At 42.4% G+C, this 16,278-nt stretch overlaps 1 protein-coding gene across 6 annotated transcripts in view; it reads left to right on the forward strand.

Annotated features, from left to right (window-relative positions):
- pds5a (PDS5 cohesin associated factor A) overlaps window positions 1–16,278 on the forward strand; it is a 189,658-nt gene that overhangs the window by 119,928 nt on the left and 53,452 nt on the right. For all 6 annotated transcript variants that reach the window (XM_072252836.1, XM_072252835.1, XM_072252837.1 and 3 more), the window contains 2 exons: window positions 13,999–14,122; window positions 14,615–14,773. In XM_072252836.1, coding sequence (XP_072108937.1) covers window positions 13,999–14,122; window positions 14,615–14,773 — 283 coding nt within the window. The remainder of the gene's footprint in view (window positions 1–13,998; window positions 14,123–14,614; window positions 14,774–16,278) is intronic.

Raw genomic sequence — 16,278 nt, forward strand, 5'->3', positions numbered from 1 at the left:
GCGTAAGTATTTATCCCCTTCAAGTCAGTATTTGGTAGGTGCGCCTTTGGCAGCAATTACAGCCTTGAGTCTGTGTGGATAGGTCTCTATCAGCTTTGCACATCTGGACACTGCATTTTTCCCTATTCTTCTTTACAAAACTGCTCAAGCTCTGTCAGATTGCAAAGGATCAGGAGCGAACAGCCCTTTTCAAGTCCAGCCACAAATTCTCAATTAGATTGAGGTCTGACTTGGCCACTCCAGAATATTAACTGTTTTTAAGCCATTCTGTATAGCTTTGGCTTTATGCTTGGGGTCATTGTCTTGCTGGAAAACGAATCTACTAAGTTACAGTTCTCTTGCAGACTCAGTCAGGTTCTCCTCCAGGATTTCCTTGTATTTTGCTGCGTTCATTTTGCCTTCTACCTTCACAAGCCTTCCAGGACCTGCTGCAGTGAAGCATCCCCACAGCATGATGCAGCCACCACCATGCTTTATGGTAGCGATGGTGTGTTTTTGGTTATGTGCAGTGGTGTTTGGTTTACACCAAACATTGCATTTAGTCTGATGGGCAAAATATTTAATTTTGGTTTCATCAGACCATAGAACCTTCTTCCAGCTGACTTCAGAATCTCCCATATGCCTTCTGGCATACTCTAGCCAAGATTTACATAGACACCTTAGAAAAACTACAGCACAGAAACAGGCCTTTTGGCCCTTCTTGGCTGTGCCGAACCATTTTCTGCTTAGTTCCACTGACCTGCACACGGACCATATCCCTCCATACACCTCCCATCCATGTATCTGTCCAATTTATTCTTAAATATTAAAAAAGAACCCGCATTTACCACCTCGTCTGGCAGCTCATTCCATACTCCCACCGCTCTCTGTGTGAAGAAGCCCCCCCAATGTTCCCTTTAAACTTTTCCCCCCTCACCCTTAACCCATGTCCTCTGGTTTTTTTCTCCCCTTGCCTCAGTGGAAAAAGCCTGCTTGCATTCACTCTATCTATACCCATCATAATTTTATATACCTCTATCAAGTCTCCCCTCATTCTTCTATGCTCCAGGGAATAAAGTCCTAACCTATTCAACCTTTCTCTGTAACTCAGTTTCTCAACATCCTTGTAAACCTTCTCTGCACTCTTTCAACCTTATTTATATCCTTCCTGTAATTTGGTGACCAAAACTGAACACAATACTCCAGATTCGGCCTCACCAATGCCTTATACAATCTCATCATAACATTCCAGCTCTTATACTCAATCCTTTGATTAACAAAGGCCAATGTACCAAAAGCTGTCTTTATGACCCTATCTACCTGTGACGCCACTTTTAGGGAATTTTGTATCTGTATTCCCAGATCCCTCTGTTCTACTGCACTCCTCAGTGCCTTACCATTTACCCTGTATGTTCTACCTGGTTTGTCCTTCCAACGTGCAATACTTCACACTTGTCTGTATTAAACTCCATTTGCCATTTTTCAGCCCATTTTTCCAGCTGGTCCAAGTCCCTCTGCAGGCTCTGAAAACCTCCCTCACTGTCTACTACATCTCCAATCTTTGTATCATCAGCAAATTTGCTGATCCAATTTACCACATTATCATCCAGATCATTGATATAGATGACAAATAACAATGGACCCAGCACTGATCCTTGTGGCACACCACTAATCACAGGCCTCCACTCGGAGAAGCAATTCTCTATTACCACTCTTTGGCTTCTACCATTGAGCCAATGTCTAATCCAATTTACCACCTCTCCATGTACACCTAGCGACTGAATTTTCCTAACTAACCTTCCATGCGGGACCCTGTCAAAGGCCTTACCTAAGTCCATGTAGACAATATCCGCTGCCTTCCCTTCATCTACTTTCCTGGTAACCTCGTCGAAAAACTCCAATAGATTGGTCAAACATGACCTACCACGCACAAAGCCATGTTGGCTCTCCCTAAGAAGTCTCTGTCTATCCAAATGCTTATAGATTCTGTCTCTTAGTACTCCCTCCAATAACTTACCTACTACCGACGTTAAATTTACCGGCCTGTAATTTCCCGGATTACTTTTTGATCCTTTTTTAAACAACGGAACAACATGAGCCACTCTCCGATCCTCTGGCACCTCACCTGTAGACAGCGACACTTTAATTTTCCTCAAGACAGCAAGGACCTCCTCCTTTTCGATCTGTACAGTTTCCATGATCTCACTACTTGTTTCCCTTAATTCCATAGACTTCATGCCAGTTTCCTTAGTAAACACAAACGCAAAAAACCTATTGAAGATCTCCCCCATTTCCTTTGGTTCCGCACATAGCCGACCACTCTGATCTTCAAGAGGACCAATTTTATCCCTTACAATCCTTTTGCTCTTAATATACTTGTAAAAGCTCTTTGGATTATCCTTCACCTTGACTGCCAAGGTAACCTCATGTCTTCTTCTAGCCCTCCTGATTTCTTTCTTAAGTATTTTCTTGCACTTCTTATACTCCTCAAGCACCTTATTTACTCCCTGTTTCCTATACATGTCATACAACTCCCTCTTCTTCTTTATCAGTGTTGCAATATCCCTTGAGAACCAAGGTTCCTTATTCCAGCATCTGCAGTCCTGACGAAGGGTCTCAGCCTGAAACGTTGACTGCACCTCTTCCTAGAGATGCTGCCTGGCCTGCTGTGTTCACCAGCAACTTTTATGTGTGTTCCTTATTCCTATTCACTTTGCCTTTAATCCTGACAGGAACATACAAACTCTGCATTCTCAAAATTTCTCCTTTGAAGGCTTCCCATCTACTGATCACACCTTTGCCAGAGAACAACCTGTCCCAATCCACGCTTTTTAGATCCTTTCTCATTTCTTCAAATTTGGCCTTCTTCCAGTTCAGAACCTCAACCCTAGGACCAGATCTATCCTTGTCCATGATCAAGTTGAAACTAACGGTGTTATGATCACTGGAACCAAAGTGCTCCCCTACACAGACTTCCGTCACTTGCCCTAACTCGTTTCCTAACAGGAGATCCAATATTGCATCCCCTCTAGTTGGTCCCTCTATATACTGATTTAGAAAACTTTCCTGAACACATTTTACAAACTCTAAACCATCTAGACCCCTAACAGTACGGGAGTCCCAATCAATATATGGAAAATTAAAATCCCCTACCACCACAACTTTATGTTTCCTGCAGTTGCCTACTACCTCTCTGCAGATTTGCTCTTCCAATTCTCGTTGACTATTGGGTGGTCTGTAATACAATCCCACTAATGTGGCCATAACTTTCCTGTTTCTCAGCTGCACCCATAAGGACTCAGTAGACAAGCCCTCTAATCTGTCCTGCCTGAGTACTGCTGTAATATTTTCCCTAACAAGCAATGCTACTCCCCCACCTTTCATTCCTCTGCCTCGATCACATCTGAAACATTGGAACCCTGGAATATTAAGCTGCCAGTCCTGCCCCTCCTGTAGCCAAGTTTCACTAATTGCTATAATGTCATAATTCCACGTGTCAATCCATGCCCTCAACTCATCCGCCTTCCCCGCAATACTCCTAGCATTGAAATATATACACCTCAGAAGATTTTTACCACCACTCACAACCTTTCTATTAGCGGATTTGCTTGAACTTTTAACATCATTTATTTTCACCCCAGCCACATTTCCTGTGAGTTTTTTTAACAGTGGCTTTCTCCTTGCCACTCTCCCATAAAGCTGCGACTGGCAAAGCTCCCAGGCAACAGTTGTATAAGCAGTCCCTCCCATCTCAGCCACTGAAGCTTGTAACTCCTCCAGAGTTGTCATAGGTCTCTTGTTCTATATTTCTAATTAATTTAGATCACTTTGTAGAGACCTATTTTCATTTTGACACAAAAAAGAGTCTTTTTCTGTTGATCAGTGTCAAAAAGTAGCCAAATTAAATCCACTGTGATTCAATATTGTAAAACAATAAAACATGTAAACTTCCAAGGGAGATGAATACTTTTGATAGGCATTGTATGATGGGCTACTATTTTGAAGTGTTACAACCTTTGTGGTGAAGATATTCCACAGTTATCCAGGCAAGGTATGTACCAAAGTCCCCAAGGGTTGGGACTGCCTCCTCTCTGATTGGACCCCACTGTGTCAACAATAATGGTGAATCTGATCTTTTGGTGAAATAGCAATTACTCAGGAATCTAATGGATGTGTCTTGAGATATCATTTGAAAGATATAATTTATTGAATATGATTGTCTGGTAGGTATTAAATTAGTTTGTGGAATAGATCTTCCAATGTACAGTAGATACCATTCCCTAGATGTTCGAGATGAACTGAGAGGTTTATAGAGAAAGGATATGTTGTTTTGTCTGAATCCATTTACTAGGTCGATAGCAAATGGTTGTTCAGCTTTAGAAAACTGAATGATCAGCTGTGCTATGGGAAAGAGCAGTTCAAAGTTCAAAGGATATTACGTATTATCAAAGTATGTATACATTATACAACCTTGAGATTCCGTGCCTCACAGGTAGCCACAAAACAAAGAAATCCAAAATAACCCATTTTTTAAAAAAATGATCGACAAACACCTGATGTGCAGAGAGAGAAAAAAACAAATCGTGCAAGTAATAAAAGTAAGCAAGTAACATTCAGAACAAAAATAAATATGAAGCCTAGAGCAGCTAGAGCAGGCCTCGGCCTCAGTTCAGCAGAGAACCGAGTAAACACTGTGGAGCAGCGAGGAGAAGTGGCTTGACCATTGCCTCTTGTCCTGACACCCTACCTTTTCAGTGCATCTAGCCAGGTGTTTAAATCATCCAAACTTCAGGTCATTCCTTGTACCAGGACTCAAACCCTGTCGCATTGATACATTCTGGGCCTGGACCTCACCGCCCGTACCCAACCTTTCCAAATTGGCCTGGCGCTTAGAATGATCAAACTTCGCTCTCGGTATAGGGGTTTGGGCCTCACACCTGCTCTCCACTGCTCCGTTCGCCCTGACTTTGGCACAAACACGAACACAAAGTCCCTAATGGGAGTTATCTACAGGCCCCCAAACAGTGGTCTGGATGTAGGGTGTAAGTTGAATCAAGAGTTAAAATTGGCCATGTCACAAACGTAATGCTACAGTTGTTATGTGGGACTTCAACATGCAGGTAGACTTGGAGGAATCAGGTTGGTGCTGGACCCCAAGAAAGGGAGTTTGTGGAGTCCCTCCAAGATGGATTCTTAGAACAGCTTGTACTGGAGCCTACCAGAGAGAACGCAATTCTAGATTTAGTGTTGTGCAATGAACCGGATTTGATCAGGGACCTTGAGGTAAAGGAGCCATTAGGAGGTAGTGACCATAATATGATAAGTTTTAATCTACAATTTGAGAGGGAGAAGGGAAACTCGGAAGTGTCAGATTACAGTTGAACAAAGGGAACTATGGTGCTATGAGGGAGGAGCTAGCCAAAGTTCAATGGAACAATACCCTAGCAGGGATGACAGTGGAGCAGCAATGGCAAGTGTTTCTGGGAATAATGCGGAAGGTGCAGGATCAGTTCAATAGACAATAGACAATAGGTGCAGGAGTAGGCCATTCGGCCCTTCGAGCCAGCACCGCCATTCACTGTGATCATGGCTGATCATCCACAATCAGTATCCAGTTCCTGCCTTATTCCCATAACCTTTGATTCCGCTATCTTTAAGAGCTATATCCATCTCTTTCTTGAAAGCATCCAGAGACTTGGTCTCCACAGCCTTCTGGGGCAGAGCATTCCATATATCCACCACTCTCTGGGTGAAAAAGTTTTTCTTCAACTCCGTTCTAAATGGCCTACCCCTTATTCTTAAATTGTGGCCTCTGGTTCTGGACTCACCCATCAGTGGGAACATGCTTCCTGACTCCAGCGTGTCTAATCCCTTAATAATCTTGTATGTATCTTATTGTGGTTGTTGTGCACGTCCCTCCCTCTGCCAACCCGACGTCGGCATGTAACATCATTTACACCATCATAGCCAGATTACAAACCCAGCACCCGAGTGCCCTCATTACCATCTTGGGTGACTTCAACCAGGTTACCATGGCTAGAACACTGCCCAACTTCACGCAGTATGTGAGCTGTACAACCAGAGGGGAGAGGACTCTGGATTTGATGTACGCTAACGTTAAGGATGCATACAGCTCCTCTCCCCTCCCCCCACTGGGAAGGTCAGATCACAACCTGGTGCATCTCAAACCCTGCTCTGTGCCTCTGGTGAAGAGTAAACCTGCAACCTCGAGGACAGTGAGAAAATGGTTGGAGGAGACTTATGAGGTGCTCCAGGGTTGTCTTGAGGTGACAGACTGGCAGGCACTCTGTGAGCCACATGGAGAGGATATTGATGGGCTCACAGAGTGCATTACTGATTACATAAACTTCTGTGTGGACTGCAATTTTCTGACAAGAACTGTCTTTTGTTATTCAAATAACAAGCCATGGGTGACAAAGGACATTAAGGACGTCCTGAACGCTAAAAAGAGGGCGTTTAGAGATGGAAATAGGGAGGAGCTGAGGGCAATACAAAGGGACCGGAAAGCCAGGATCAGGGAGGCTAAAGACAGGTAGAGGAGGAAGCTTGAGTGGAAACTCCAACAGAACAACATGAGAGAGGTCTGGAGGGCGATGAGGACCATCACTGGGTTCCGACAAACTAGCAACAGAGGAGCTGGAGGCAGTGTGGATAGGGCCAATGAACTTAACCTGTTCTTTAACAGATTTGACATTGTGGCCCTGCGCATCCCCCACATGAGCCATCTGTTGTCGGCTCCCAACCAACACATATTCCACTCTCCCCTCCTACCCCTCCTCACAGTCCCCCACCCTGCTCTTATGACTATACCCCTCCCCCACACAAAACCACCACGGTGGGCTTCACAGCTGAACAGGTGAGAAGACAGCTGAAACGTCTCAACCCAAGCAAGGCTGCAGGATCGGATGGTGTCAGTACCAGGGTGCTCAAAGCTTGTGCCCCTCAACTATGTGGAGTACTTCGCCATGTATTCAACCTGAGCCTGAGGCTCCGGAGGGCTCCTGTACTGTGGAAGATGTCCTGCCTCGACCCTGTGCCGAAGACGCCGCGCCCCAGCGTTCCAAAGAGGGAAAAAGATCCTAAGGGGAGTAAGGGGAGGCCGTGGTTGACAAGGGAAGTAATGGACAGTATAAAAATAAAAGACAAGAAGTATAACATAGCAAAGATGAGTGGGAAGCCGGAGGATTGGGAAACTTTTTAAGAGCAACAGAAGGTAACTAAAAAGGCAAAAATGAGGTAGGAAGGTAAACTAGCCAAAAATATAAAGGCGGATAGTAAAAGCTTCTTTAGGTATGTGAAAAGGAAAAAAAATAGTTAAGACCAAAATTGGGCCCTTGAAGACAGAAGCGGGTGAATTTATTATGGGGAACAAGGGAATGGCAGACGAGTTGAACAGGTACTTTGGATCTGTCTTCACTAGGGAAGACACAAACAATTTCCAGGATGTAATAGCAGCCATAAGACCTAGGGTAATGGATGAATTGAAGGAAATTTATATTAGGCAGGAAATGGTTTGGATAGGCTGCTGGGTCTGAAGGCTGATAAGTCCCCGGGACCTGATGGTCTGCATCCCAGGGTACTTAAGGAGGTGGCTTTAGAAATTGTGGACGCATTGGTAATCATTTTCCAATGTTCTATAGATTCAGGATCAGTTCCTGTGGATTAGAGGGTGGCTAATGTTGTCCCTCTCTTCAAGAAGGGAGGAAGAGAGAAAATAGGGAATTAATAGACCGGTTAGCCTGACGTCGGTGGTGGGAAAGATGCTGGAGTCAACTATAAGAGATGAAATTACGACACATCTGGATAGTAGTAACAGGATTGGTCGAGTCAGCATGGATTTACAAAGGGGAAATCGTGCTTGACTAATCTTCTGGAATTTTTTGAGGATGTAACTATGAAAATGGACAAGGGAGAGCCAGTGGATGTAGTGTACCTGGACTTTCAGAAAGCCTTTGATAAAGTCCCACATAGGAGATTAGTGGGCAAAATTAGGGCACATGGTATTGGGGGCAGAGTACTGACATGGATTGAAAATTGGCTGGCTGACAGAAAACAAAGAGTAGCGATTAACGGGTCCCTTTCAGAATGGCAGGCGGTGACCAGTGGGGTACCGCAGGGTTCAGTGCTGGGATCGCAGCTGTTTACAATATATATTAATGATTTAGATGAGGGAATTAGAAAGTAACATTGGCAAATTTGCTGATGACACAAAGCTGGGAGGCAGTGTGAAATGTGAGGAGGATGTTGAGAATGCAGGGTGATGTGGACAAGCTGAGTGAGTGGGCAGATGCATGGCAGATGCAGTTTAATGTGGATAAATGTGAGGTTATCCACTTTGGTGGTAAGAACGGGAAGGCAGATTATTATCTAAATGAAGTCGGGGAAGCACAACGAGATCTAGGTGTTCTTGTACGTCAGTCACTGAAAGCAAGCATACAAGTACAGGAGGCAGTGAAGAAAGCTAATGGCATGCTGGCCTTCATAACAAGGGGAATTGAGTATAAGAGCAAAAAGGTTCTTCTGCAGCTGTACAGGGCCCTGGTGAGACTACACCTGGAGTACTGTGTGCAGTTTTGGTCTCCAAATTTGAGGAGGGACATTCTTGCTATTGAGGGAGTGCAGTGTAGGTTCACAAGGTTAATTCCCGGGATGGCGGTACTGTCATATGTCGAAAGATTGGAGCGACTGGGCTTGTATACTCTGGAATTTAGAAGGGTGAGAGGGGATCTTATTGAAACATATAAGATTATTAAGGGATTGGACGCGCTGGAGCCAGGAAGCATGCTCCCGCTGATTGGTGAGTCCAAGGGCTGAATGGCCTACTCCTGCACCTATTGTCTATTGTCTATTGTAACTTTGCCTCGCACCTACATACTTAGATCTTCGACTCAGCCTTGCTTTCACTTTCACTTTCCATTGTTTTTGGTAATCGTTTACCACAAATTTTATAAGAAAGGGTGTTATTAATAGAGTATTTAGTTGTATTCTTTATTTTGTTTGCCGCCAGTAAGTAATCACTGGTCTTCACCAGTGCCATCTTAGACCAGAATATAAATTCAGGATATGAAGACTAAAGAGACTGCAGATGATGGAATCTGAAACTTCACATAAAATGCTACCTGATGCCCTGAGTTCCTCCACCATTTTGCTCTTTTGGACATAACCTGGATATATTCTGGATATGTCACACATATCCAGACCAAGCAAGGTGGAAAATTTTCACACAAGAAGAATGTTAATGAAGCATATGGGGAATAGACAAAGTGAATGGGTAAGGATGTGGTTGATGGAATAGAATATGGAAAAATGAATAGTCATCCATTAGGATAAAAAATTAGAAAGAAGAGATGAAATGTAAACAGGAGATTCTGCAGATGCTACAAATCCAGAATGGAAAAGCAATGCCAGAGGAACTCAGCAAGCCAGGCAGCACCTATGAAAATAAATAAACCGTCGACGTTTTGAGCTGAGACCCTTCATCAGGACTGGAAAAAAAGGGGAAGACACCAGAATAAAATGACTATAACACCATAAGTTATAGGAGCTGAATTAGGCTATTTAGCTCATTGAGTCTGCTCCACCATTTGATCATGGCTGATCTACTTCTCTCTCAACGCTAATCTCCTGCCTTCACCACATATTGCTTCATGCCCTGACTAATCAAGAATCTCTCAACCTCTACCTTAAATATATTCAATGACTTGAGTTCCATAGCTGCTTGTGCCAACAAATTTCATAGATTCATCACTGTCTGGCTAAAGAAACTTCTCATTTCTGTTCTGGATGGATGTCCCTCTATTCTGAAGCTGTGTCCTCTGGTCTTAGATTCTCCCACCATAGGAAACATCCACTCTATGGAGGCCTTTCAACATTTGATAGATTTCCATGAGATCCCTCATCATTCTTCTGAATTCTAGTGAGTACAGGCTCAGCGCCATCAAGCACTTCTATCTGACAAGCCTTTAATTCCAGAATCATTTTCATAAACTTTCTTTGAACCCCCTCCAATCTCAGCATATCCTTTCTTAGATAAGGTGCCCAAAACTGCTCGCAATACTCCATGAGGCCTCACCAGTGCTTTATAAAGCCTCAACAGTACATCCCAAAAGGTGGGGGGAGGACAAGGTAGAAAGTGATAGGTGATGCCAGGTGGCTAGAGAAGAAGGAATCTGGTAGAGGAGAATGGACCATGGGAGAAAGAGAAGAAGGAGGGGCATCAGGGAGGTGATAGGCAGCAGAGAAGAGGTAAGAGGCCAGAGTAGGGAATATAGAATGAGTGAAGGGCGGGTGTAAGAAAATAAGAGGGGGAAAACAATTACAGTAAGGAAAAATCAATGTTCATGCCATCATGTCTGAGGCTACCTAGACAGAGTATGATGTGTTGCTGCTCCACCCTGAGAGTGGCCTTATCATGCCAGAAGAGGAGGCCATGGACTGACATGTCGGAACAGGAATGGAGATAAGAATTAAAATGGTTGGCCACTGGGAAATTACACTTTTGGCAGATGCAGCAGAGGTGCTCGACAAAGTAGTCTCCCAATTTATGTAGGGTCTCACCAATGTAGAGGAGACCCCATCGGGAGCACCCAATATATTAGACTAGTGGTCACCAACCTTTTTAAGCCCAAGATCCCCTACCTCGACCTCAGTGAAAGGCAAGATCTACCTACTAAATCGTTTAGAGAAAAAACAGCTCAGATTGTACTTCCAATTTGAGGCCTTTTATTTGGGCGAATTGTATTTGAATTACACAAAATACTTTTGTCAAACTTTCAAATTAATTCAAACAAGAAAACACTGTAACTAGCGTATCAAACAGGCCATTGCTGTCTTTCTTTAAGAATATTACAATACTTCACACCTTTCATTCTAAGTTTCATTATTTAATTTTATTTCAACATGAGAAATAAATAAATAAAAATTGACTGTTGCAGTCAGTGTGATGACTGGGGCTGAATACTTTCTGCTAGTTCCCAGAAATTTGGCTCATAATTACAGATAGCCAGTCTGAGACAGTCTGTGAGGTGTAGGGTTGCCAACTGTCCCGTATTTTCCCGCTAAGGTAGAGCGTTCCTATGAAACCTTTCGTGCCGAAATGCTTTACGCCGAAGAAGCAATTACCATTAATTTGTATGGAAAAAATTTTTGAGCGTTCCCAGACCCAAAAAAACCTACCAAATCATACCAAGTAACACATAAAATCTAAAATAACACTAACATATAGTAAAAGCAGGAATGATATGATAAATAAACAGCCTATATGAAGTAGAAATAATGAAAATTAAGCCAAAACCGATTGGTGGGGTAAAGAAAAGAAATCGGCACGTGCGCACATGCGCACACAGGTACCTGCGCAAGGCTTCATGGTCATGGTAGTCTTTTTCGGGGTAAACACAAATGTCCCGGGATTTGACTGCTACTTTTGTCCCTTATTTGGGAGTGAGAAAGTTGGCAACCCTAGTGAGGTGTCTGTCAGTATGTCAGCTCCTGTACTTAGATTTAATAATTTTCATCTGTGAAAATACAATTTCACATAGATAAGTTGACCCGATGTAGGCACTGACTTTTAGTGGTATAAAACCAACGCGCACACCGCGCATTGCTCGGCCCCATCAGTAGTAATTGCCACTAGTTTATGAATGGGGATGTCATTTTCACGGACATATCTTTTTAAACTCATTGTAAATATCCTCGCCTCTCGTTCTTTCCTTTAATTGCAAAAGAGTGAGGAAGTCCTCCTTTGTTATAAAATCCTGGAAAGCCATTCTGACAGATACAACATGCTGAGCTGTTTGCATTACATCCAGGGATTCATCGAACAGTAGTGAAAAAATATTCACGGAGTAACAAGTCGATCCACGTCCTCTGACAGTGATTCTACCCTCCTTGTCACTGTTGCAAGGCCAAGCGGTATATTATGTATTGCGGTTGTGATGCCGTTTTTGTTTATAAAGTCATTAAAAACAGTCTCTGCGGTAATGACCATGGCTTCCTTGAATAAATCGCCATCTGTAAAAGGCTTCTTGTGTTTAGCCAAAAGGTGACTTACACGAAATGATGCTTCAATAGCAGACTTATTTTGAGCAGCATGTTTTGTGGAAAACGATTGCTGGGCCTTCAACCCAACTTCAGCTCAACTTTCCAGGCACGAATTGCACTTTTGCGGGGTAGGTGTCTTTAAATTCCTGGTGGTTGGTGTTGCGGTGCCGCTCCAGATTCCCTCTTTTAGTCAGTGCTTGTGTTTGGTGGTACAACATACGTACACACTTGTCTTTCACCAAGGTAAACAGAAATTCCTCTTCCCATTCTGGATGGAATTTGTACGTTTTTACCTCCTTTCGTGGAGCCTCCGCCACGCTATCAGGATATCATGAGCGATTGCCGATTGCGTCGCCTCTGATCTGGGCCGACATTTACGTGCCAGGCAGCACCTAATTGATTAGCTTGTTTAGTTTGGCTTTTTTTCTTAAAGATGTGCTGTGTGCCTCCCGACTACCGCTGCACTCCTGCATGCTTCGTGGCCCGGAGGTTGGGAACACTGCCGTATATTGATGTTTGCGACAGTCTGTACTCTTATCTAAAATGATTGGTCACTTTGATGGAGCACAGGCTACGCTGAAAACGCGGTGCATGGCGGGGGAACTACACACATGTACACTCGGCAGAAAGAACGGAACTAAACCCCTGCAACCTGGAAACAATCTCTCTTTACAAACAGCTCTTTAGCGAAAATATTGCTATATTACCATTATCCTAATTAGTATTACTTTTATAATGCTCACATAACAGTACTTGTGTATTTATTTTTGATTTTTCTTTGGGATCTACTGGGAAAGTCTGAAAGATCGACTGGTCGATTGCGATCGATGGGTTAGCGACCCCTATATTAGACGTTCCCAACAGATTTGCCCTGGTTGGAGTTGAGGAAGGAGGTGAATGTGCAGGTGTGATTTCTCTCACTCGCAGGAATATGTGCCAGAAGGGAGAATGGTGGGGAGGTACGAATGGTCATGTGAATCACGGAGGGAGCAATCCAGTAGAATGCAGAGAGTGGGGAAGTATAGATGTGTCTGGTGGCATGATCCTGTTGAAATTGGCGGATGTTGCAGAGAATGATGTGTTGGTTGCATTGGCTCATGAGGTGGTAGGTGAGGACAGGACTGTTAAGGCAGCAGGAAGAATGGATGAGCGCAAATGTCCTGGAAGTGGAGGTGATGTGGGTGAGGGCAGCATCAGTGGTGGAAGAAAGGAAACCCCACTCTTTGAAGAAGGAAGACATCTCTGTCCTGCAAAGGAACGCATCATCTTTGAAGAAACCTGTGTGTTCTTGTTCTTGAAGGTTAATGTATAGATACAACAAGAAATTACAGAAGCAAAAGCTAAATTGATCTTTATAGCAGAAGGGATTTTTAAGCCCAGAGTAAAGATGCCGAAGAGAAATTACACAGAAGGTCTCATGAGACTACGGCTAAAGTATTTTGTCTCTGTACCAAAGAAATAATGTACAGTATGTGAGTGCAGTGAAGGTTCATCAGATTGTTTAATAGAATGGCTGGGATTAAGCAGACTGGCCTTGCGTTCTCTAGAATTTGGAAGAATGAGAGCAAATCTCATTGAAACTTAACTTTTTACATGTTATATGCATAGGTTGTCCCAAAACAGGGACACAGTCTCAAGGAATCAGCCACTTAAAAACAATGTAAAGAAATATTTTCACTCATAGGGTTGTGGAACTTCGGAATTCTCCATCCAAGAGAGTTGTGAAGTCTCAGTAACTGAATATATTCGAGTGATTAATGCTAAGTGAAAAGCATATTCTGAGTCAGTGGATGGAGGCTGTGCACTGTATGACAAGCCCTGATCTTTTTGAATAACAGAATAGGCATGAAGTGTGAAATGGCATATATGTGATAAATTTCAAGAAAACTATGAATTACATATTCAGCTGGATTTAAATCTAAATTGTTATTGATTATTAATATATCATTTTCCCTACAGAACTCTCATTCCCATTTTGCATCAGAAAGCAAAGAGAGGTACCCCTCGCCAAGCTAAGCAAGCTGTTCACTGTATTCATGCTATCTTCACAAACAAAGAAGTACAACTGGCACAGATCTTTGAGGTACCCAAACAATTTTTTCCTTTATTCATTGGATTGTAATGTACAGTTAAGGGTATTTTAAGTAAATGTCAATTCACATTAACTTAAATGGTTTGAAGTTTGCAGTGGGAGTTTGAAGGGTCGTGATAGTTTCCCAGTTTTTACATGATTTGGTAAATAATTTATATTCATTTTGTTTATAGATTATGTCTTAATTCATATGAACAATAATATGAAATATTTTGAAAGATCAAAGTTGGGATTTTTATTCTGGGTCTAGAACATAAAATATGAAATGTGCCATTACTCTGTTGAGTTGGTAAGAAATAAGAAGCTAAATGTCATAAGCTGAATTTATTTTTTGAAAGTGCCATAGTATAAATTTGAAAGAATTTTAGTGAAGGTCTGAGCTGATAAAGCTATTGTAATTACATAGCATTTAATTGTCATGTCAAATGCACAATTGAGGTACTCAGTTATCATAATTTAATGCTATGTACATTTTTTCTCTAGCCACTAAGCAAAAGCCTAAATGCTGACACCCCAGAACAACTGGTAACTCCACTTGTCTCATTGGGACACATTGCTATGTTGGCACCAGATCAGTTTGCCTCTCCAATGAAGTCAGTAGTCGCAAATTTTATTGTAAAAGATTTACTAATGAATGACAGGGTAGGTAAAGATTATGCACTATGTTTTGCTTCCAGATCAAATTTGATTACAATCTTTTATGTGCTAAAATTACAACTATTTTCGATGTGTTAGATGATGGATTTCTTCATTGTTCTACTTGCATTGACAAATTTATAAGCTCTAGTTTTTCTCCTTAAGTAAAAGCATTTCATTACATTATTAGGTCAGAGGGTTTCCCTTGTATCTGTTGAAATTGTCTTTTCAAAAATTTTGAATTAGTTCAGACATTTTGCCGTTGTTCTGCATTAATTCAGTCTGCATTATTGTAGAAATGATGCTTATTATGGGTATAAACAGCTGGTGCTCTACTATCACAAATCAGCCACAAAACGGGCAGAGGTGGCTGCCATATTAACACCCATGTCAAGACTTTTGGCGTCTACTAGAAAGCACTAGAATTAGTTTGATAAAGGAATTCTTGGACTGGAAACTCCAGTAAGTCTCTATTGCAAAGAAACCATATGCACCTGAAAGCTGGGGTCTATTTGAAAATGCATGAATTAAATAACACATGAAGGGGAGATAAAGCATGAGAGGTCTGTAACTCTCTTATATCTGTAATACAAGTGGAACATCAGAGCCATCTATGGGTCAGACACCCAAGAATTATGCCTAAAGAGCTGAAATTGAAGGCATGCTTACCAAGCACGTGGAGACAGCCAGTGCCTGCTGGAAGGAACACTTCAGTGAACCCAAACATGACTGGATCCTTGGTACAAGTGCTCTGACCCCATTCTACAGCAGGTGATCCAGTCCAGCCATGATTTCAGCCCAGCTGATGTCAATGCCAACTGAAAAGCAGCACTCAAGCATACTGCAGATGTCTGCTTAAGTTGGCAGCATGGAACTTCACAAATTTACAAGTTCCAACTTCAGTCATTGAATTTATGTATGCAGCCAACACCTACATAGGCACATGCTCGGAGCCTGAGTTTCAAGTGTTATTGAAGATCAGCCTCAAACATAGGACAAGCTCATGATTCACTGTAGCGTAGTACTGTCCTGTCTTGCCCTCCTGTATACCTGAATTATAAATGTCAAGTGCACTGTAAATCATTAACAATATATCACTAACATTGCACCTGCAACATCTTCTAAAACCATTTGTAGGATAAGTAAATTAACTTTGGTGTCAGCATCCCCAGCACTAATGTTGTTTCCAAAAGGCAGAAAACAGAATCCTGAAGTCGTTGCTCTTTTCCAAGCTTTGTCACTGTAAGACATGACCAGGTGCAGACAAGATTCAGTTCAAAGATACTTGCACAGCTTCCTTGGCAGAAGTGCAACAACTTCACTGAGAACGAAGGAGCAATTTGGAAAATATTAGTTATTGGGTCCATTTGGACAGAGACTGTAGATACTATAAGAAGTGTGCCACTCACACAATACACTGTTAGGCACAATGATATCACTATTGGGCCATATCCCACTCTGAATTATTGCCTTTAAAAGAAAAGAAAAGCTGTTTGAGTTGTCCCATATTA

The sequence above is a fragment of the Mobula birostris genome, chromosome 3 (genome assembly GCF_030028105.1).
Source record: "Mobula birostris isolate sMobBir1 chromosome 3, sMobBir1.hap1, whole genome shotgun sequence".
Taxonomy (NCBI): Eukaryota; Metazoa; Chordata; class Chondrichthyes; order Myliobatiformes; family Myliobatidae; genus Mobula; species Mobula birostris.